Genomic DNA, 21,493 nt, shown 5'->3' with positions numbered 1-21,493 from the left:
AAAAACATAATTAACATACTTTACTATTTTTTTTATCAGCCAAACCAAGATAAAGTTGGGGTACAACTTACAAGTGCCTTTTTTATCATGTGTTTTGTCATCAATCCATGGAAGATGTAGAGCACTTATTCTTCAATTTTACACACTTGATTTGGAAGAGGTGATATAGCCTTTTTGGCATCACTTCAGCACTGCCACAAGATGCACGACACCAAGTTTGGCAAAATTCAAGGGGAACTAGGGCACCAGCACCAATGCCAATTCATGGTGGCATGCAGGATGGAGCGCATTTATTTGGAACATATGGTTACTTAGAAACAAAGTTATTTTTTGATGGAGTTTAACCTGACCCAGAGCAATTATGGCATAAGTGAAGGCATACAACAAGGAAATATTGCTTTGTTGATACATTTGTATCTTCTCTTATGCGTCCAATCATGGTCTGCATAGGCAAAGATTCGAATTTTTTTGTGCTTACTTGTTGCAAAATTTATATCGTGCATGGACTTGGTATTGGCCAAGATTTAGGAGGATATTGTAAACTCTCTGTTTAGAGAGCTTGTTGGGTGTATATGCTATGTTTGTAGTCTTTGCACATCTTGTGCTGATTAATATATATTCTCTTATTGCCGAGCAAAATAAAATATCTATTCTGCATACTATTTCCCTTGTGCAAATACTGTATACCTGCATTTTGCCTAATCCTCCCATTGAATGTGTAATCTTACCATACTAATGTGATTTTAGCTATAGTGAACAGTCATGATTGTCAAATCCAAGGGTCAATATAAACTCGTGAAACTTTAACTTTCATAGACTTATTGAGTCGTAAACTTATAAAAATTTATCTAATTTAAAAAATAATATTAAAATAATTTATTAATAAAAAATATGCATACAACATTTCAATTTTATAATAAAGAAAATAGTAAATCACAATAATAAAATATAATAGTATATTAGTGCTAAATAAGATCAAACTACATAAATAACAAATTAAATCGTATATAAATTCATAAAAACATGAGTTCTTAAAGTAAAAGCATATAAAAAAGAATTAATTTCTTTAAATCATTTGAGTCCTAATAAACATTCTCACTCTGAAAAATTACATTTGATGTTAAAGTTGCTTATTTGTTTCTCAGCTCAACAGTTTGTGTGTGAGTTTACACAAGTTTAAAGTTTACTAAAAAAAATTGATATCATTAACTTATTTTCTTTGTCTAGAATCATAAACTTAAACTTGTAAGAGTTTAAAAACTAATTTGAAAGTTTGATAATTGAACACAATTTCAATTCTAAAGACCAATCATGCAATGGAACCGAAAACCCTTTAACTTTACCTTTAACCATGACCAGGAGCTGAATTTAATTGTGTTAACCACATGCTCTAATTTACTTGTTCATTGTTGAAGGTCACAAATTTCCTTTGCAGTCATAATGATCAATCACATCGTAGCTAGCCACACCCCCCACCACGTTTTTTCGTCATTGCTCCCATTAATTGTTCCAACATGCTGTGGTATAGTATAGTGCCTGTTGAGATCTGGCCCAAGAGTAAGAAAGGATCTATACCTCATATGATACCTGCAAGAGAACAAAAGGTGTGTTGTGTTTTCATCCACTTGATTACAAAACGTGCACAAATTGTCCATATTATTCGAACGTATGTTTTTCTTGCATAGGCTCTGTTTTGTTTGAATCTTGTTGAGAATCATCTTCCATGTAAATGCAATGACTTTCGTAGGGGCTGGTGGAATACACAAACATTTAAATTATGCTTTACTATAATTTTCAATATATTCTTAAAAGTAATTTTTTTATGATTTTTTTTACTCTTTAACTAAAACACATAAGATTTTGTGTTTTCTTGTAAAAAATAATTGCACATCTTACAGTTGCATCCCACAATTCTTAAAGCTAAATTTACAATATGCAAGCCTTTTTTTATACGTTAAGACTGTTTTTTTGTGAGTGTGTAATGTTGTAAAAGCACCCGTTGATTCAAATCCATCTCGAATGCATAACTGCACGTTCAAGTCTGATTTCTTATGTTTCTTTGTCTGGTTCGTTTGCATTATTTGTACTTCTTTTATCCAAATTAAATATATTAGCCAAAGGCCCAAACAGTCGTCCCCTATCGGTCGAAACTTTAAATGGGAATCTTTCATATTAAACTATTGATATTGCAAGAATCTTTTTTTTATTATGCTTTTTTTACTAATCGTCTAATAATTTTTATTAAAATGTATTTATTTTTACATTTGACTTTTTTACAAAATATTAAGAAAATAATAAAATTATATTACGTTTCTCTATTATATGTTTTGATTTTAATATTTTATTATAAAAAGAATCTTTTATATCTGATTTTTTTAATTTTCTTGTTAATATAAAAAATATTTTGATGCTGATTTTGTATGAATGTGATAGAGGCTATACCCATTATCCGCCCGTTTAATAAAGCCCGTGCCCATTATTTGTTGGATATTTGTTTGAAAACTAGTGAATTAAAAAATAAGAAAAAAAAGAAACGTTATTATAACATAAAACATAAAATAAGTATCTCTTGAACATAAATCTAAAGTACAAATAAAATTACAATCTCAAAACATAAATTCAAAGAAAAACAAAAAGTTCAAATAAATTGAATATATATATATATATATATATATATATATATATATATATATATATAATATTTTTATAATTTCATGGCTGATGGATATTCACAAATATGAGTATTATGATACTCATTCCCTATCCATTAACCAGCTGATAAAAAAAATATTTATACTCATGAATAACATATACCCATTTAAAATATTGATCATTTATCCATTTATTCACACATATCCATATTATGGATTTTTTTTCATCCCTATAACCCACATCTAAAGTACATTCAAAACTATATGATTTTTAGATAAATCAAATTTCAAAAATAAATAAGCAGTTTCAATATCAAAATCTCCAACATCACCAAAATGACAAGATAATAGTATACTCCTTTCAACTTAAAATAAGTATAGCATTTAGAAAAATGTCTTGAAATAAATATTATGTTAACTTTTGAATGTAATATTAATTTGTTTTTTTTACTAATACTTCTAATAAGTTTCATTTTAATTTTTTATGTGATTAATATTAGTACTATTATCTTTCATCTATTTAATAAGATTATTTTTGTAAAATTATTATTTTTTTATATTTCTTCATTAATTCTTCTTAATTTGTGTAAAACAATGTAAGACAACACATGTTTTAGGAGGGAGAGGATATTATTTATAATAATCTTTTCTCTCACTTCATTGCATTCCCCATTTTATTTTTTCCTACTTATCTTTTCCTTGTATTACAAAAAAAAGAAGTGTAATTTCTCAAAAAGTTTTTTTGTTGTATAAATTCTCAAAAGATAAAGACAAGGGACCAACAGGGCAACAGGTCAGCTAAACCCAACCCAACCACTTCCCCCCTTAAATAATCCCTCCTCCGACCAAAACCAGATTGACCATAAAAGAATGCCAAATTTGTCAACAAAACATTTATCAGGTCAATTAATCAATTATTATGACACTAACATGCACGAGCTTATTATTTCCACAATTTAAAACTAAATATTTTCCTCTATCTTCGGAGCACAAACTGAGCTTTGGTTTCGTATTACCATTTTCTGGTTCTGACTTGGTCGCAACATTATGCGAGCGTCTTTCTCTCCTACAGTTTTGGTCCTAATCCTACAATTATAAATATCCTTTGCTTCTTCCAAACACCTTCTTCTTCTTCTTCTTCTTCTTCTTCTTCTTCTTCTTCTATCCATTCTCTTCTCCACACGCTTCACAACTTCTCTTCTTCTGAATCTGCATCTGCATCTTCTTTCTGTAAGTTCCTCTTTCTTCTGTTCTCTTTTATTGTTGTTGTTTCTATTTCTCTATTAGGGATCTACCAACATTTGAATCTGTTCCTTAATACTTGTACTCATTCAGACTCAGTCTCTTTGCTGAAACTTTTCAGCTCTTAAGCGGTGCTGTTTGTTGTACTTGTATGCTATTTATATCTGTTGTTGTGTTTCTCTGAAATGAAAAAAAAGGCCGTGAGTTTGTCATGATCCACCATATTTCTATGCACTTGTTTAATTTATTAGGCGCTGGAGTGTGGTGAAGTTTCATTTTATAAATCAATTTGATTTTCCATATAATAAAGGCTTACGGTTCCAAACAGATTCTAAAGTTTCCCCTAACAAATTCTCTCTTGCTGTATTTCTTTTCAAACAATCTGAATTTTATTTGATTAATTCTAGATCTGGTGGTTATTTTTGCTTCTGGATTTTTTTTTTTTGCAGAGGATATTTGACTCCTCTTATTCTTCTTAGAACAATTAATAGGTGTAATAGACTGATAAATTTTATCATTTTCTTGTTTTTCATCGTTTTGAATGGATATTAATTGTAACTTCATATTTGGTTCAATAGAGGCAATTTTTTTTCTCAATCCTTTCTTTTTTTATGTTGAGATGATCAGATTTCTAGAAGAAAATAAACATTGGAAGATTATCTTTGTTATTTCTTTATCCTCAGGTTGGATTTTTAGATCAAGGGCTATAATATCCACTATGCATTCTGGTGCAAGTTAGGTTTGCATTAGAAAGAACTGAGATTTACATTTTTAACCCTGCAGATTGAACTTTTTCTCTCCCTTTAAATTGGTATAACTTAAATATCCTTGAAGAAAATGGAAGTTACAGGTGGCTAAGTCTTGGCAACGTCTATGGCCTACTCTGGTATGCCTTTATAATTTTGTTGATTAACAATTCAACATTGATTAATTTTTGTACATAAGTTCCTAATATCATAACTCTTTGCCATAATGTATAGGTATCTGGGCAACGTGTGAGGGAGGATACAACTTAGGCAGTTTAAGAAACAGTTTGCAGAAAACAAGCAAGAAGAATCACTGTGGGAGCAGAACAACTGTTATGGAATTTGAATCAGACTGGACAAAGCATAGAAAATCATCTGCTCATACTGCTCAAGTGATTCGTTCTGCAACATCGTTCATGCCTTGGTCTTGTAGAATCCCGATTGGTGAAGGATTTTATGAATTTCTTTAGTTATATGCTTCTCAGTAACACATTTTCACATTATTTGGTTGATAGATCTCAAATAAAGTTCTCTACATCCTCATAATTGTTGGTTTAAAAAATGCCTGGTTTTACTGTTGGAAAGAAGAGATTTATCCAGCCAAATATGTGTTTCACCAATTTGATCAATCAAGATAAATCAACTCTTTCACAAAACAATCATTGTTTATTCCCTGAGGCACTGAATAAAGATTATAGCCCCATTCTACCTGGGCTGCCTGATGATGTGGCTGAGTATTGTCTTGCACTCGTGCCTCGTTCCAACTTCCCTGCTATGGGTGGTGTTTGTAAGATATGGAGGTCGTTTATTCAAAGCAAAGAATTTGCTACTGTGCGAAAATTGGCTGGGATGCTTGAGGAATGGCTGTATTTCTTAACAACGGACTGTGAAGGAAAGGAAAGTTATTGGGAGGTTATGGATTGTCTTGGTCATAAATGCCGATCGCTTCCACCAATGCCTGGTCCAGGAAAGGCTGGGTTCCAAGTGGTGGTTCTTAATGGAAAGCTTCTTGTCATGGCTGGTTATTCAGTTATTGAAGGAACTGCCTTTGCCTCAGCAGAGGTTTACCAATATGATTCTTGCCTCAACAGGTATTAATTTGGGATTTTGTTACATATGATAAATTCATCTTTGTAATTTTGTTAAAGATGGACCTATTATCTGTTACGTCGTTACACTTATGAATTTCTCTCATTTTATATGTCTGTCTTTTAGTTTGCTTTTGACTTGCTCCATTCTCTGTTGCAATTGCAGCTGGAGCAGATTGTCAGACATGAATGTGTCTCGTTATGACTTCGCTTGTGCTGAAGTCAATGGTTTGGTTTATGCTGTGGGAGGCTATGGGGTGAATGGTGACAGTCTCTCCAGTGCTGAGGTGTATGATCCAGATACCGACAAGTGGGCACTGATAGAGAGCCTTCGCCGCCCAAGATGGGGTTGTTTTGCTTGTGGATTTGAGGGTAAGCTCTATGTGATGGGTGGAAGGTCAAGCTTTACTATTGGAAACTCCAAGTTTGTTGATATATATAACCCCGAGAGACATAGCTGGTGTGAGATTAAGAATGGTTGTGTTATGGTCACTGCTCATGCAGTATTAGGAAAGAAGTTGTTCTGCATAGAGTGGAAGAACCAACGGAAGCTAGCTATATTCAGTCCAGAGGACAATTCATGGAAAATGGTACCAGTTCCATTGACAGGAAGCTCAAGTATTGGTTTTCGATTTGGGATACTAGATGGTAAGTTGTTGCTATTCCCTCTGGAAGCTGAAACTGCTTTTCAGACATTGTTGTATGATCCAAATGCATCTCTGGGGTCAGAGTGGCAGACTTGTGACATAAGGCCATCTGGTTTGTGCTTATGTTGTGTAACAATCAAGGCATGAAACCTTGTCTTGTCTGAAGACAGCAGTGAGTGTGAGTGTTCCTCACATTATACTATTATCTGATTTTAACTATGTTTTTGCTTGTTTGTGGCTGTTAGTTACTTGGCTCCTAGTGTTATCATGCATGCCCTTTGTGTCTCAGGACTTTGAGGGATTAATTCCCTTGGTCTTGTAATTATCAACTTTGAGTAGTACTATTTTTTTTTTTTTTTTGTTTAACTAGAGGTATATGAAGCTTTTTATTCAACATCCAATTAGTCCTCTCTCAACGGATCGACCCATTTTGGAATAAAATATTATATCTTTGGTTACGATTTCATGGCCTATTTCAAACTGTGGTGGGTGAGTTAATTGTTTATTGTTCTCTTCTTTTGGACTTTTTGGTATAATAAAGCGATAACTTTAGAATTTTTAATCCAATATTTAGAGGTAGGTGCACGTGGGTAGGCTGTCGAACTTTATGACTGAGACCGAAACAAGTTGAGCATATTGGGTGAGATAGAGATATCAGATATGAGACCGACAGACGAATGAATTTCAACCATATGATTCAAATGGATCGTTAAAATTAATTATGCTTAGTGCTTGGTGTCTTGAGAGATTAAAATAAAAGCATAAGATTAAAAAACAAATAAAGGAAGAACGCAGTTTCAACGGAGAATTTAAGGTGCACGTGGTGGTCTTCTTTGTACTATTTTATCTAATAAAAATCTTGAAATGTATGTGATTTAATATAAATATTAAATAATATTTTTGTCTAATAAAATCAATTCATACGAAAGTGTAAGGAATAAAAAAAAGTTATGGAACTCACAGAACTACATTATTTCCCCTTTTCTTTCTTTATATCTATGGGGAAGTCCGGGAATAATGTAAAAAAAAGAAGAAGCATTTTTCATCTCCTTTCCATCCAAATCTTACATAAACAACACTTGACTGATTGATGCTTAAGCAAGACATCCCAATCATTTCAGAAAAAGGGTAAAAGCACAAATTCTGTATTTGTCTTGGCTTTCTATTTATATGCCAGTCATCCCCTCTTCCCCCTACATTTTAAATTGTTTCAATAATATCACTGGAGCTGTTATCAATTTCGTAAAGAGGTGATAAGTTTTAAGAAAAAAATACATTTCTTACTGATAATATATGATTAATAATCATTTGATGGATAAGTGAAATGCAAAAAAAAAATAAAAAATAACCCACTAATTTTGGACTGCAATTAATTTATAAGGGCATGTGTGAAATGTCAAGATAATTTTGTAGCATACTAGGCCATGTTTTTTTCATCATCTCAAATCTCAATAACTGTAAATGTAAACGTGTAAAATGCAAATAAACTTCGAATGTCAAATATTAAGAAAAATATATATATTTTTGAAAGAAAAGAGAGAAACATGTTTTAAAGAAAAAAAATAAAGATAAAACTTTTTGGACTAGATATAATGAAAAAATACCTTTGAAGAAAAGATAAAAGAACATAATAGGTAAAGTTAAATTATTTTTGTAAAAGATTTTATCAAAAGTCGCTCTCCAGGGACACAGAGGTATAAATTGGTTGAAAGGTCAGAAAGAAAGAGTATTTGTTTTTCTTTTGTGAAACTCATCCTTTAAAGTCATTCACATCATCACACAAATTATAAAGGGTTAAAAAATGCAAAATAATGCCAACAAGAAACTCCAAATGTTAAATATTAGAACAAAAATTAAAATAATTTCACACAATAAATAGAAACATATTACAGAGAAGGGAAATAAATCAAAACAAAAAGGTTATATTGTTGTAAAGCATTAAACTTGAAAATATAAAGCTATAAATTGAATAATAAGAATCAAAATATGTTCAAGAGATTAGTGACAGAGAGCTAAGAGGGGAGCCAAGAAAAAACTTGAACGTCCACGGGAATAATTTGGAAAGCTTGAAGGTTCCTTGAATACATTAAAGAAATAGACCATAATAGTAGTTTTTTTTTAAGGTCGACCATAATGATAATTAAAAGTTAAAACCAATAGAATTAGTAAACATTTAGAAGGAAAGGTCAAGATGAAGGAGGTAGAACTAAGGTTCACCAATAGGAGCCAAATTGAGAAAGAAATTGAATCTCATTACTTTAGCAACATAAAAAAATTACTAATTCATTTTTTCATCACTAATAATTTCACCCCTTTAATAGAAAGCACCACGACCAAGTCATGACCTCCATCATGATTAGGTGGTGATAGATTGTATGTTGAGTTATGATTTTGTATATATTTTTTTTTTATTTTTAAACCTCTTCTCTTTATTTGTGACTTGAGAGGTGTTTAGTCACTTTAGGTAGATTTATAAGTATAAAAAGATCTTTTTATAAACACTGATTTTTGATAACTTAGAATAAAATTTAGATTAAACACTTTGTTTAGTGTGGAAGTGAGATTACTCCTCTTTGAACTCTTGAATTAAAGCGAAGTAATTCTTATCAAGGACTTTTAAATATTACGTGACATATCCTTAAATTAGTCTTACAATTCATTCGTTGAATGTAGCGTCTTCTTGATCATCTTCTCCCTTCTCTATTTTTTTTGTTCAAGAGTTCTTGAAGGTTCGTTTATAGAATTTTATGAATTCGCATCCAAAACAATATGAATCTTGCTATCCGTTAGAGGATTCTATCAAATTGGGATGAATCTCATAATTTTAACTCAATCAAATTCAAAGTTATTTTTAATATAAATGAGTTCTAAAAATTGAACATAATGTATATTTGAGGATGAGTTTGGGTTGTATTTCAAGTTAACTTAGTTTAGTGTCTTGTGTTTTTTTATATAATTATGCATGAACAATTAAGCTTATTGACTTAATGAATATGATATTATATTTATATAATATTATTCATCTTAAAATACAAGTTGTAAAACATATTTTAATTATAGTTTAATATTTTCTTAATTTTATATTTTAATTATACATGTTATGCTAACCTATTGTGTAAAGAAGCATATTTTTATGATGTACTCCATATTTCGTCGAACACCTTCTGTGCATCGAGCGCGCCTTTTACTTTGAACTTGAGAGTTGGTAGTGGAGGGAGCAGAGAACCCGAACGCCATGTTTGGCTCCGCTCAACCTTCTTCTTCTCCCTTCGGCACCCCTGCATTCGGTACCCCTTCTTCTACCCCTGCCTTCGGTTCTTCCCTCTTTTCCACACCCTTCTCTTCTCAACAACCACAACCACAACAACAGCAGCAACAACAAACACCTCTGTTTCAACAGCAACAACAACAACAAACTTCTTCTGCTTTCGGCTTTCAGAATTCACTCGCATTCGCAGCACCGCAATCCTCGCCCTTCCCAAATGCTCAATTAACCACTCAGATGGCTAACGTTGCACCTGTTCCTTTCTCCCTCGCCGATCGCGATGTTCAGGTTTTTTATTTTTTATTTTCCTTACATCACTCTTCAATTTTTTTAAATCGAATTTTGCTTTTTAATTTTTCACTGATTAATTTTGTGTGTTGTCTATGTTCTTCAACAAGACTATTGTTGATGCATATAAGGATGATCCTGGGAACCCCAAGTACGCCTTTAAGGTATCCTCCTCATTCTCTTCATTAAATTTTTTTTACGAAAATGTCTCCTCTGTGGCTCTTGATTATGAAGTTGTGTTTACCACATTTGTGCAATGAGCAGAGTTAATATATATTTAGGTTTGGATTTCATGCTATGCACATTCTTTCGTAATTTTGAAATTAGGGTTCATGCCTAAGTCTACATTAACTTTTTTTGTCTGATGCCATGTGGCAAATGTTAGAATTGCACTTTTGGTTTTCACGTTTTCCCCACATTGTTGTTTCTTTGTTGTTCAGCATTTGTTGTTCAGTGTAACAGAACCGCAGTTTAGAGTGAAGCCTGCTGGTGTATCAGATGTAAGTTTGTATTTTATCCCGTACGCTCTAGTTGGGAGATTGTTTTCCTTTTTTTTTTTTCCAGCACTGGCTAATTATGGGAATAGTTTATGTTGCTAGATCATGTGGGCAGAGGCAATAGGGAAGCTTCAGGGTATGGAAAGTCCTGATAGAGAACGCCTGTGGCCACAGCTTGTTCAGGGTTTTAAGGATCTTTCACAACGCCTTAAGGTAAACTTTATTAAGTTATGTTTGAATTGATAGAAAGGGATTAATCATTAATGTATATTCCAGGAGAATGGAATAAAATGACATTAGTTGCCATTGTTTGAGTTATTTAAATTATGATAGAAAGGAATTGAATATGATAGAAGCTATTCCAGTCAATTTCATTCAATACCTCTATTTTTATTCCTTCCAATTTGGCTGTGTGGGATGAAGTTAACTTATTGTTTCCTAATCTTCTTACCATTCTGTACACTTCTCAAACAATGAAATGATAACTTTATTCAATTCCATCACAAAATACCCAAACAGTAATATGATAATTTTATTTCATTTTACATTGTTTGGTTCCATTTCACTTGTCATTAGATATCCAAACAAAACATAAATTTCTAGTGATTGTACATGATAGAGATGTATAGATTTTGATGGGTTAACTACTAGAATAGTACTAGTAACTTAAATATATGATATTTTGAAGAAAATCAATGCTCATCTGGGGCTTTTTGGCTCATTTCTGTAGTTCAGTTTCTAGATATCTTATATAAATGGTCATCAATTTCAAAATTTGGTGCACATCATCAGCATTGATGCCGGCCAACATAAAACTCGCTGATACACCGAACATCATCCGCATTGATGCCTGACAAGTGAATTTCGTTTTACATGTAAAAGTTGTTTACAAGATTAGCAGAGGACAAAGTTTTTTATGTAAAGATTTTGACAAAGAAAATAATGTTTCTCAATCAAAATGTTTGAAGCCGTGCTAAAAGAAATTTATGATGGGCAATGATAAGAAGGATTAATAGACACGCTTTTAGGAACATTTTAGACATTATTTGTATATGCTAAGATGAGCTAGGTGCTTTTAGGAACATATCTGCTTCAACACTATAGTAGTAAATTTAGATCAATTGTCGTTGAAGCCTATCTTTTGAATTGATTGTCATGTGTCTGAATGAATTTATAACTCATTACTAGGTAGATATTGAAATGCCAGAATGACTGTAGTGATGCTTTGAGTATTGAATTTTTAGAGATGTATCCACCGGCAAATATTTAATGCAAAAAGGGAGAATCTACCAAATTCTGGTATAGAAATTGTTGAAATCTGAGGATTAGATATAATTCAAGCCTTGAGGACACATTTTTGCTCTCATTGTCATGCAGATACAAGATGAAGTCATCGTTTCTGATGCGGAGAGATTGCGTATAACCCAAAGCAATGTTAAAATGGTATTGCTCTTCCCTTTGCTCGACCAAGAGCAATGTTAATGTGGTACTGATTTTTCTATTGTGCATTGCTGACTTGTCTTTCTAATTGCTTGATACTTTTTGCAGCTCCAAAGACATTTTCAAGCTGATACTCTTCCTTGGATTCAAAGACTGAAACAAAAAGAACAAATTCTCCAGCAACATCTTTTAAGAGTAGGGGCAACTATTATGTGTTTGAGAATTAGACTGTTTTCTTGATTGTAGAATGAATCAATTCTTCAGCCCAAAATTAGCTACTATAATAAGCAGTTGATGTAATGTTTTTACATTTCTCTTTTTGCTAGTGTTCCCCTCCTCTATCCCAATTAGATGTCCCTAGTAGCATTTTGATTCTGAAAGTCACATCAATGATTTGTCAAGGCTTTGGAATTTTTTATTCTGAAAGTTACGTTTTCTCATGTGATTCAAGGTAATGAGAATAGTGGAGGCATTGGAGGAAAAAGGCTGTCGTATACCCTTAACAAAAGGGGAAGCTGAACTTGCTGAGAAATTAGCCACAATAACTAGAAAGGTAGACATTTTGTCCAACACCGTCTTCTGCCTCTTGCTTTGTTGCTGAGATGGAACTTATATGGAAAAATATCTTTTCAGCTGAAAGGATCTGGAGCGGAACTGTCTAGAAGAGTACAAAATCTACTAATTGTATCTCGTGTTAAAGCTAATAGCAATGGATTTGGTAGCTCCGTTTATCTTCCAGGGTCAACCAAAATTCATGAACAGAGTCTTGGTGATCTACAAGAGGTAAGATGGAAGAACCAATTTGAGTGATTTACTATTTAACATCTTGATTCATGATTTGCGTTTTTGCTTTTTGGTTTTAAAAAAATATTGTGTGTAAAGATAATGCATCCAAAGAATTCCATGTAACGAATAACGATGCCCCAATTTGTGCGAGCAGGTTTTACAGCAGCAGCTGGAGGCCATTGCAAGACTAGGCAATGTTCTGAAGCGAGATATACGGGATATGGAGATTATGATGACCGAGGACACGAAGAACTGAAAATGGGAATTTAATTTGAACTCACTCTAGAAAATCTTTAGGCTTCTTGGGTTATATTCACATTTTATTTATAGTATATTTTTTAACCCATCATGATTTGGTAACTAGTGGAAACTAATGTAACCAGCACATCCACATACAATGTGCTCTTTCCGCTGCGGACTGGAACTTCCCATCATCAACTTCGAGAAAACGTTATACAAATTGATTAGTCATTGCTAATTTGCGAACTTTGTTTCTACAGTGATGAAAACGAAATCAAAATTTGCCATTAAAAGGTGTTTTTAGGTGCTCCAAAGCCTTTATATTCTATTTGATTAAAGTATTCTTGAACTTCTAGTTTTAATCCTCTAATGCTTTATTTGGGTTAAGAATAATAAAGAATTAAATATGTTTTTAGTCTTCATAAAATAAATGAATTTTAATTTTAGTCTCTAAAAAAGTTTTCTTTGATTTTCATTCCCAAATGGTACTATTATGTAAAATTAGTTAAATGTCATAAGAGGCCAAGTAATCATTCACTCATCCACGTGACACTTGTTATAAGAATCAGAACTAAAAAGATAAACTAAAACTGACTCATAAGGATCAAAAACAGTAATTTAAAATTTTAAAGATAAAAAATAAAGAAAAAACTTTGTAGGAACAAAAATCAAAACTAGTCAATTTTATAAGGACATTTAAATTATAAAGTAAAATAAAAATATACATTAGTTAGATGGATCGGAATCCAAGTAAAAAGTAAATTTTTGTTTATTTAGAGAAGTAAAAAATGGGAAGAAACATTTTTTTTTATTGAAAATTGTTTTTTTTTAACTTGTTATTTTTTCTTGGCATAAAATTATTTTTTTAAAATTGTATTATAAAAAATTAAAATTGAAAACAAAAGAAAAAAACCACATTTCTCTCATTTCATTTCAGTTTGAAAGGAAAGTATTTTCTGGTGAATCCCACAAAAAATGATTTTTCTCCTCATTGCTCCTCAAAATGCAAAAAGTTGTATTTCCATCTTATCTTTTTTTTTTTCCCACTCTATTTCTTTCCCAAGAATTAACAAAATTATGCGTCTTTATTTCAGATATTTCTGGACCTGAAGAGATTAACTATTCATCATATTAATAAATTGTAGGCTTTTATGTTATCGATATCAGAGATAGAGAGATCCCCCCACCATAAGCTAGCAATTCGAATTCCATGTAGTAAACTAGGGGATTAATGGCAAAAACTCCACTTCGTTTCAACAACGAAAAAAAGATAATTAACTCGGGTGAAAAAATGAGTTTCAAGGACTCCAATGAAATCACAAGTACAAGCTCTCATTTTGTAGATCGGCAAATAATTTGAATTTAGAAATCTGAATTTTGCATATCAAACTGCGGTAGAGCATATAGAACGGACGCCCCTGCAAAGCATCAAATTTCTAAATTGTTAGTGTCGACAATTACCACGTTGAACTTATAACAGAAGGAGGCAAAATTGATGAATAAAAAATGAACAGTATGTAATACAGTCAAGATCAACAACACTGAACTGATAAAGAGTGGGGCGTCTTAAGGTATGGAGGAAGGAAAAAAAACCATGACAGGAGTTTTGGCAAAAGAAGACTACAATATAAAAGGATGTTCTTGAAAAGCTATCCACGTTGTCGAAGGAAAAATAAGGGAAAAGCAAATCATAAAGGAAATCAGAGGTAATCAAAAGATATCTACAAGTATCAAATCAGCATATGTTCGTAATATTATACGTACTTTGACCAAAAATGTTCCACATAGCTGATCCAGTTTCAAATTCTTCTAACAAGTTTATGGTGCAATATTTCATAGAACAAATCATATTTGATATTTGTCAGTTGCCAAATCATGGTTACAATTACTACTGGTTTCACTTCTAAACATTTGTACAGAAGAAAGAATATAATCACTAGATGGTCCATGAAAGGGCAGCACCATCAACCATCAGATCTCCATTGAAAGAACTCAAAGAAGGTGCCATGCCTATAGATGGTTTAGAAACTTTTGTTAACATTTTACAGCAAAAAAATACTTATTAGGCATACTTTTTCCGCAACATTAGTTTCCTGAATAGTATGATATTTGCCCAAAAACAAAAAGCAAAGAGAAAACTTACTATTGAGTGTAAAACAAAGCTTAGAAGAAGATTATTGAAACACCCATCATAAAGCAACCTGCTGCTACCCATGGGCTTAAGCGTTCACCTGTTTTGGCAACCACACAAGCATAGTCGGGTGAACAAATGGGGCAATCATCCAAACAAAAAAAGATTTACAAGTGGATAACAAAAAGAGTAAAGACACCCATTAATTATATCATGAATGGGCAACTGAGTTCAAAATATATTTTTGTTCTCACTTTTGTAGCCTTTTCTTTTATTGTTTTGTTAGCAAAAAGAATCAAACAATGAAAATCTATTCCACAACATATCCCAACATGTTGGTGCCTGGTGCAGCACAAAATGTTAGGCAACAAATTCAAGAATTACATGGCAAAGCTAGAAGTCAAGTAACTAATGTCACAAACAACATTATAAATGCTACCATAATGTAGCATTTTGAAGCTAATGTTTCATAATAAGTAAAAGATTTATGAAAATGACACATAAGTACCAACATAATGTAGCATTCTGAAAGAATGTTCCATAATTACTAAAGGATTTAAAAATATAACATGTCACTATGAAGCACACCTACAGAAAAGGATGTAATCATGATTTGGTACATAAGTAAAACAAGGATATAATCATAAGTACATAACCCAAACTCTTTATATTTGCATCACTCATGATGTAAGTCATAAACACAATTATGTTCTTTGGTCTAAGTTAATCATTCAATATATTTTAAACTTGACAAATCTGAAGTCATTAAGGCAGAAATCACAAGGGGGAAAGCAAAAAAGCACATGTACTCATTTTAGGACTCCTTCCACACTCCTTTCCACCTCTTTTCCAAAGCTTAAATAAATAAAGAAAATAAGTGCATGTAAAAATAAATGCAAAGTAATAATCAACTAATGCAGCAGCAAACCAAATAGGAGACATCTACCTATTCTTGCTGCCTTCCAGAAGAAACCACGAAACCTGTCAGGAAAGCATATATGTCATGTCATCAAGTCTACTCAGCAAGTTCTAAAAATCTGTTATAGAGAATGAAAACACTAATGCAAAATATACAATGGTTAAAAAAAGAATGTAACTAGGGTAAAACCTTATGATACAGAGAATTTTGAACAAGTAAAATTCAAATGTACATGTTATCAAACACTTGAAAAGAAAAAATGAAAGGCAAGGAATAAGAATGGAGGGTGGTGTTGAATAGTGATTTTCCTTCCCTATGTTTGGATGTTTAAAATTAATTTGAGGGGAAAGTGGGAAACTTTGTAAAGTTCATAAAAATTAGTAAAGGGATATTTTTGAGTGGTGACATGATATTAACACCCCCGTTTTCTTCACTCATTTCATAAACTCTCAAACAAGAGAGAGATTCAAAGTAAGCTTTTCCTTCCCTTCCCTCCCCCTTTATTCTCCTCTATCCTAACATGCATAAGAGAGTATTGCATGCTATGGTATGGTTCTGTACTGGCAGCATTGCATCATAAGCAACATTGATAATAACTAATAAGACCTACACAGCTACACTACTTGAATGAAACATTGTTAACATAAGCATAAACTATGTAACTATTACAGTCTATAACCTATTTACACATGGCAAGAGATGAAGGCATATATACCCAGTTTTCTGGTCAAGGATAGCCGGAAACTGCATCTTGAAATAAGTGCAGGCACATATTCCCAGAAGTATCACGGTTAGAAATGAATGGAAATTGAAAAGCGCTGACTGAAACAAAGCAAAAACGGATGTCAAATGCAATGAATTGAACACTCAATGGATTACACCAAAACGATCCCAAATTTCCAGTTTCCTCACCATCTCAACGTATTCTTATAATTTGCCAATCTTCTTCACCTTCCTCCCTCTCTTCAAGTCTACAGAACATGCCATAAGAAATCACACTATGACCCAAAACATGATGCAATAATGCAAGTAACTAAACAGTGGCACGCACAAGCAAACAGAAACTTAAAAATAGCGATTACACGATCTCAATTAAGTTCAATTATAAGTCTCTTTCTTAGGAAAGTAAAAAAAGCAAACCCTAAAAATAATAATTGAAAAAAAAAAAGAGTAGATCCTTAATGGCTAAAGGGTTATGAGATTGTGAATTTAGGAAACAATAGAGAAAAGCCGAATTGAAGATGGATCTGCATATACTGAGTTTATTAATGAAAAATATGAAGTAGCGTAGATATTGTAATAAAAAGCAGAGTTATAGCGAAACGGAGAACATAAATCAATTACCGAATCGGAGTTGCAATTGTCGCTCCCAGAAATCTGTGAGAGTCAGAATTTCCGGTGATACGATACGATCGTGTTTCTTCGTCGGAAGAATACCCTTTTGGTCCTGCTAGTGTTTAGTTATGTTCTTTACTTCATTCCTTCCCTTCGTACTTGTTTATGTTTTAAGTTTACACCCTAAAAAAATTCTTATAATTTTGGGTTTTATAAATTTTTATTTTACAATTTTAATTGTTACCGGTATTTTTTAGGCTCAATGTGAGTTTTAGTACATTTGGTTTTAATTCTTTATGTCTTGAAAATGCATTGTTTTACTATTTATTTTTTAAGTATTTAACTCCCTTAATATTTTTAATTTTAAAATAATTAATTTAACATAATTACAGTTAAATTGTTATTATTTTTATTTTGATACTACTAATTTTCTTCCAACCACATCCACCATAACCACCACAACTCATCTTCAACCTCACAACCACCATAGTCAAACACAAGTAGATTTGTGTGACCATAAAACAAAAAAAACCCTATGGAAACAGGATGGAGAATGAGTGTGGTTGCACAAAGCTAAACTGCCAAATCTACGCAACTCATTTGATAAAATGAAAATTTTAGATATGAAAATTGTTGCAGGAGTGTGGTTCTTGTAAATGGGGAATGCCCTCAGCTCTGACCATGTCGTTCGGGTTTTATGCGAGGTGAAGAACCACTGTTGAGATCTCCTCACCGCAGATGAACCACTATTAAAATTTAATGTATTAAAACAAAATTAAAAAGGTGACATTAAGTTTATTTTTTAATAACTATCATCTTTGACTCTCAGGACTTCAAGATATCTCATAAGTTTTCATCTTTTGAGTTCATTAAATATCAAATTAAATCTTAGTCTAGATTTAAAGTTCATCACCCTTCCCTTAAAATATATTTTTAGAAAAATAAAACTCATGTTTGCATTTACAAATTCAATATATATTATCAACTGAATCATATCTATTGAATATAAAGATTAATAATATTATTTTACTTCTTTTATATATATATATATATATATTAAATCTTCTTACAGATTATTCGTTTTAGTTCTTATAATTTAAAAAATATCACACCCAACCTCAAATAGATGGTTTTCAATTGTGACGTCACTAGTGTATAGTAATATAGACGTTGGCTAGTGAGCATAAGCTTAACATATAACGCACCATGCGAGAGTTTTGCATATGGATATTTCAATAAAATTAGGTGACGACAGAGATGATTAGAGTGTAGTATGGTCGTAAAACACTGGGTTACATGCTTTTTTTAAAATTGACAAGCCACGTGTACAACTATTAAATTACACGCGTTCAATTATTTATTTTCTCTCTCGTGAAACCTAACCCAAATTCATGTTTAGAGTGAGTCTGTGTTTCCATCTTGATTTTGGTTTTATTTGTGTTGTGCGACACACCATCGTCATACACCGTCTTTGATTTTGGCACAACACCTAAATCGTCCAAGAAGTGATTTTATTTTTTTACAATAAACAGTTTGTTTTTTCCGCATGAGAAGAAATGTTTTTTCCAATTTAACGGTGTTTTCCCCCATTTTTGGGTCTCGGTTTGTACCTTTTTTCCGTCAAGGGGAACATGGATGAAATTTGTTGTGAACAATGATTGCTATTTTAATGTAATCACAATACTATTGACATGATGATGAGTTGATTTACATGAAATATAAAATAAAAAAATTAGTTTAATTAATCTGTAATTTGAGCAATTTTATGTGTTTTACTTTTGCAATGAAAAAAGTAATAAGGAAAATGTTAACGAGTGATAATGACGATGAGAATTGAGATGATTAAACATTAGAAAGATTTATACTTATGAGAATCATGAACTCATATAGAAAATAATTTAAATTTATGAATTTTTTTCTCAATTTATATGATGTTGAATAAAGTGATGTTGAATAAAAAATAATTTAGATATTAATTGAGGTCGGATTAGAATGAGAGAATGAAAAGCTGATAACACTACAATTTAGTAACAATATACAAGTTTATCATTTTTTTATAAAAAAAAAAATGTAATTCGGTGCTTTATAACCACTGCACCCAATTTTACAGAAATATCCAACGGTGTACAAAACTCTCGCATAATGCATTACGTGTTAAGCTTACACACGCTAGCCATCATCTAGTAATACCTACTAAAACTGTACAATAGAATTTTATAAAAATTAAAATTATAAGAAAAAAAATCAAGAAAAATAAAATCACGGAACAAATATATTAATGGACTAATATCATATTTAAGTTTTGTTTCTAGAGTTTCTTTTCATTTGTTCTTGAGTCAGGTTTATGTCCCAAATACTTGTCTGTTCTGCTTACATACTAAAACTGTAAAACAGAATTTTTTAAAAATTAAAATCATAAGAAAAAAATCGAGAAGGCTAAAATCGTAGAACATATATATTATAGGACTAATATCATATTTAAATTTTGTTTCTAGAGTTTCTTTTCATTTGCTCTTGAGTCAGGTTTATGCCCCCCAAATACTTGTATGTTTTGCTTTAGTTTTTGTTTACTGGATTTAAAGTCTGTTTGCGTTGCATTGTTAGATAGGGATGCTATTGATAGAGTGTTGAATGCTAAATTATCACTACTTCTAAAAAAATATCATTAAAGCTTAGCTACAAATAAAAGCTAAAGAGAATATAACAAACATTTATTAATTTTCAGTCAGGCTCAATATATTACAAACCATGCATTAAATAAGAAACCTAATAAATGACAACCATACATATGTCAACCTCTAATATTTTAGAGAATATAAAACAAAACTAAATAACATTATAGGATAATATCTAATATATTTAATACATAAGCCACTTATTTAGGCCTCTTAAAGACCCATTCTATTATTGCCTACACATTGCTTGGACATTGCCCTCAAGGTCCTTGAAAAATGAACTTGGGCTTGGACTTGGTTTTTTTTTTTTTGGATTGTTAAAGAAAAAGAATTTGAATGTTATGAAATCAAGGATGGGGTTGGAAAAAAAATACTTATCCCACAAAAACTCAAACAAAAACAGTACATGTATTATTCACTTAAAAAGGAAACTCTAAAAATTATACCAAATGAAGCAAAAAGCAAAATTTTAAATATCAAAACTTTCTTAATCATGTAAACAACGTGCTTAGCTAGTGCAGAATGAAAAATGCTCCTGCTGGCTATGGGGTTCGGAATCCATGGGAAGCTTAAGTCTTTCCTCTTAACCTCTCGGGCAAACCATCTGCTTTATTAATAGTTACCATTATTTATTAACTAAAGTATTAACTTTGGACCTTTGGTAGTAGTGTTCAAGCGAAGAACGTGGTTACTACTACCTATGCGAAATGAGGTAATCACATGCAATCCATGGTCTTTCATTAACTCCAATCTACTAAAGTAAGTAGGCCATGTTGTTCGTTTTATTTATTTATTTTTCCTTAGGATAAATAAAGTGAATATTCAATCAGTCATAGTTAAAACCATGTTCAAGAAATTAGGATAATTTAAAAGCTCATGAAAACTAAACAACAAAAATATAAAAAAAATAATTTAAAACGACAATAATTATGCATGAAGGATTAAATTTTTTTAATCAATAACTATTAATAAAGATAATTACTCATTTCGTATACACATTTGTTATTCATCATTTATCATTCATCTACTTTTAAAATTCCTCACAATCTTAAATAATTCATTGTCTAATAATTTTTCAATTGAATTGTTTAATTTCCGCTTCGCAGACTCACAACATTTTTATAATGATGGGTTAGAATTTTACATTCAACGATGATTATCCAATTTTGGTTCATAGATTCTCCATAGTCGTATTTTAGGTTCTGAAATTAATTCTCCGCATAGAATAACAAGCTCTTTTGAGACTTTTGCACAGAGGAGAGACTAGATTGAACGAGTTTACGGTTGTCAAGTGAGCAAGTCAAGCTTTATTGATGTTCCTATGCAAATTGATTTTGTTGTTTAATTAGCCTCAATTGGCTTGATTTTAGCTTCTACATTTCTTAGATGGTTAAGCAGATATATTTTTGTTAAGTTGTTAAGTCTTGAGTTCTACCTTCTGCTTAATAGTTAAGCTTGTACTTGTTTACCACTTTGATGATTTCAACTTCTCTCTTATATGACGGTTAAGCATTGAGATTTTTTTTTAGCTTATGTCTTGAGT

At 31.7% G+C, this 21,493-nt stretch overlaps 3 protein-coding genes and 1 long non-coding RNA gene across 5 annotated transcripts; 3 read left to right on the top strand and 1 right to left on the bottom strand.

Annotated features, from left to right (window-relative positions):
- The first annotated feature begins 3,507 nt into the window (after positions 1-3,507).
- On the top strand, positions 3,508-4,765 carry LOC121173092 (uncharacterized). The gene is made up of 3 exons (XR_005887248.1): positions 3,508-3,881; positions 4,521-4,576; positions 4,677-4,765. It is a non-coding gene; the product is annotated as an uncharacterized lncRNA (long non-coding RNA).
- A 108-nt stretch (positions 4,766-4,873) lies between these two features.
- Positions 4,874-6,835, top strand: LOC100802912 (F-box/kelch-repeat protein At1g67480). Its single transcript, XM_003538509.5, has 2 exons — positions 4,874-5,730; positions 5,894-6,835. The coding sequence occupies exons 1-2, from the start codon at positions 5,201-5,203 to the stop codon at positions 6,519-6,521; spliced, it is 1,158 nt and encodes a 385-aa protein (XP_003538557.2). The 5' UTR covers positions 4,874-5,200; the 3' UTR covers positions 6,522-6,835.
- Positions 6,836-9,491: 2,656 nt separating this feature from the next.
- On the top strand, positions 9,492-13,128 carry LOC100791608 (nuclear pore complex protein NUP54). Its single transcript, XM_014764275.3, has 9 exons — positions 9,492-9,927; positions 10,038-10,091; positions 10,368-10,427; positions 10,527-10,637; positions 11,802-11,867; positions 11,973-12,059; positions 12,316-12,417; positions 12,498-12,647; positions 12,805-13,128. Exons 1-9 carry the CDS (start codon positions 9,610-9,612, stop codon positions 12,904-12,906), a joined length of 1,050 nt encoding a protein of 349 aa, XP_014619761.1. The 5' UTR covers positions 9,492-9,609; the 3' UTR covers positions 12,907-13,128.
- Positions 13,129-14,118: 990 nt separating this feature from the next.
- LOC100803444 (protein kish) lies at positions 14,119-17,453 on the bottom strand. Of its 2 annotated transcripts, none has more exons than XM_003538510.5 (6): positions 17,285-17,452; positions 16,853-16,911; positions 16,656-16,762; positions 15,968-16,002; positions 15,034-15,121; positions 14,119-14,308 (listed from the first exon to the last, which is right to left on the bottom strand). In XM_003538510.5, exons 2-5 carry the CDS (start codon positions 16,853-16,855, stop codon positions 15,054-15,056), a joined length of 213 nt encoding a protein of 70 aa, XP_003538558.1. In that variant the 5' UTR covers positions 16,856-16,911; positions 17,285-17,452; the 3' UTR covers positions 14,119-14,308; positions 15,034-15,053. The 2 variants fall into 2 exon arrangements, with proteins under 2 accessions (XP_003538558.1, XP_006591459.1); XM_006591396.4 differs by lacking the exon at positions 14,119-14,308 and adding an exon at positions 14,619-14,900 and having other exon boundaries at positions 17,285-17,453.
- Positions 17,454-21,493: the final 4,040 nt, after the last annotated feature.

Source organism: Glycine max, chromosome 11, assembly GCF_000004515.6.
Source record: "Glycine max cultivar Williams 82 chromosome 11, Glycine_max_v4.0, whole genome shotgun sequence".
NCBI lineage: Eukaryota > Viridiplantae > Streptophyta > Magnoliopsida > Fabales > Fabaceae > Glycine > Glycine max.
The sequence above is the reverse complement of the archived record's forward strand: the minus strand, read 5'-3'. Positions and strand labels throughout refer to the sequence as shown.

Excerpts from the sequence above, each read along its gene's own strand:
- LOC100803444 (XM_006591396.4), bottom strand. Across the intron at positions 16,003-16,655 it reads ATCCTTGACCAGAAAACTGG|GTTTCGTGGTTTCTTCTGGA; the intron begins GTATATATGCCT and ends CTTTCCTGACAG. Across the intron at positions 15,122-15,967 it reads CTGGAAGGCAGCAAGAATAG|GTGAACGCTTAAGCCCATGG; the intron begins GTAGATGTCTCC and ends TTGCCAAAACAG.
- LOC100802912 (XM_003538509.5), top strand. The coding sequence starts at position 5,201 with ATGCCTGGTTTTACTGTTGGAAAGAAGAGATTTATCCAGCCAAATATG. Across the intron at positions 5,731-5,893 it reads TATGATTCTTGCCTCAACAG|CTGGAGCAGATTGTCAGACA; the intron begins GTATTAATTTGG and ends TTGCAATTGCAG.
- LOC100791608 (XM_014764275.3), top strand. The coding sequence starts at position 9,610 with ATGTTTGGCTCCGCTCAACCTTCTTCTTCTCCCTTCGGCACCCCTGCA. Across the intron at positions 12,060-12,315 it reads TCCAGCAACATCTTTTAAGA|GTAATGAGAATAGTGGAGGC; the intron begins GTAGGGGCAACT and ends ATGTGATTCAAG. Across the intron at positions 12,648-12,804 it reads GTCTTGGTGATCTACAAGAG|GTTTTACAGCAGCAGCTGGA; the intron begins GTAAGATGGAAG and ends TTGTGCGAGCAG.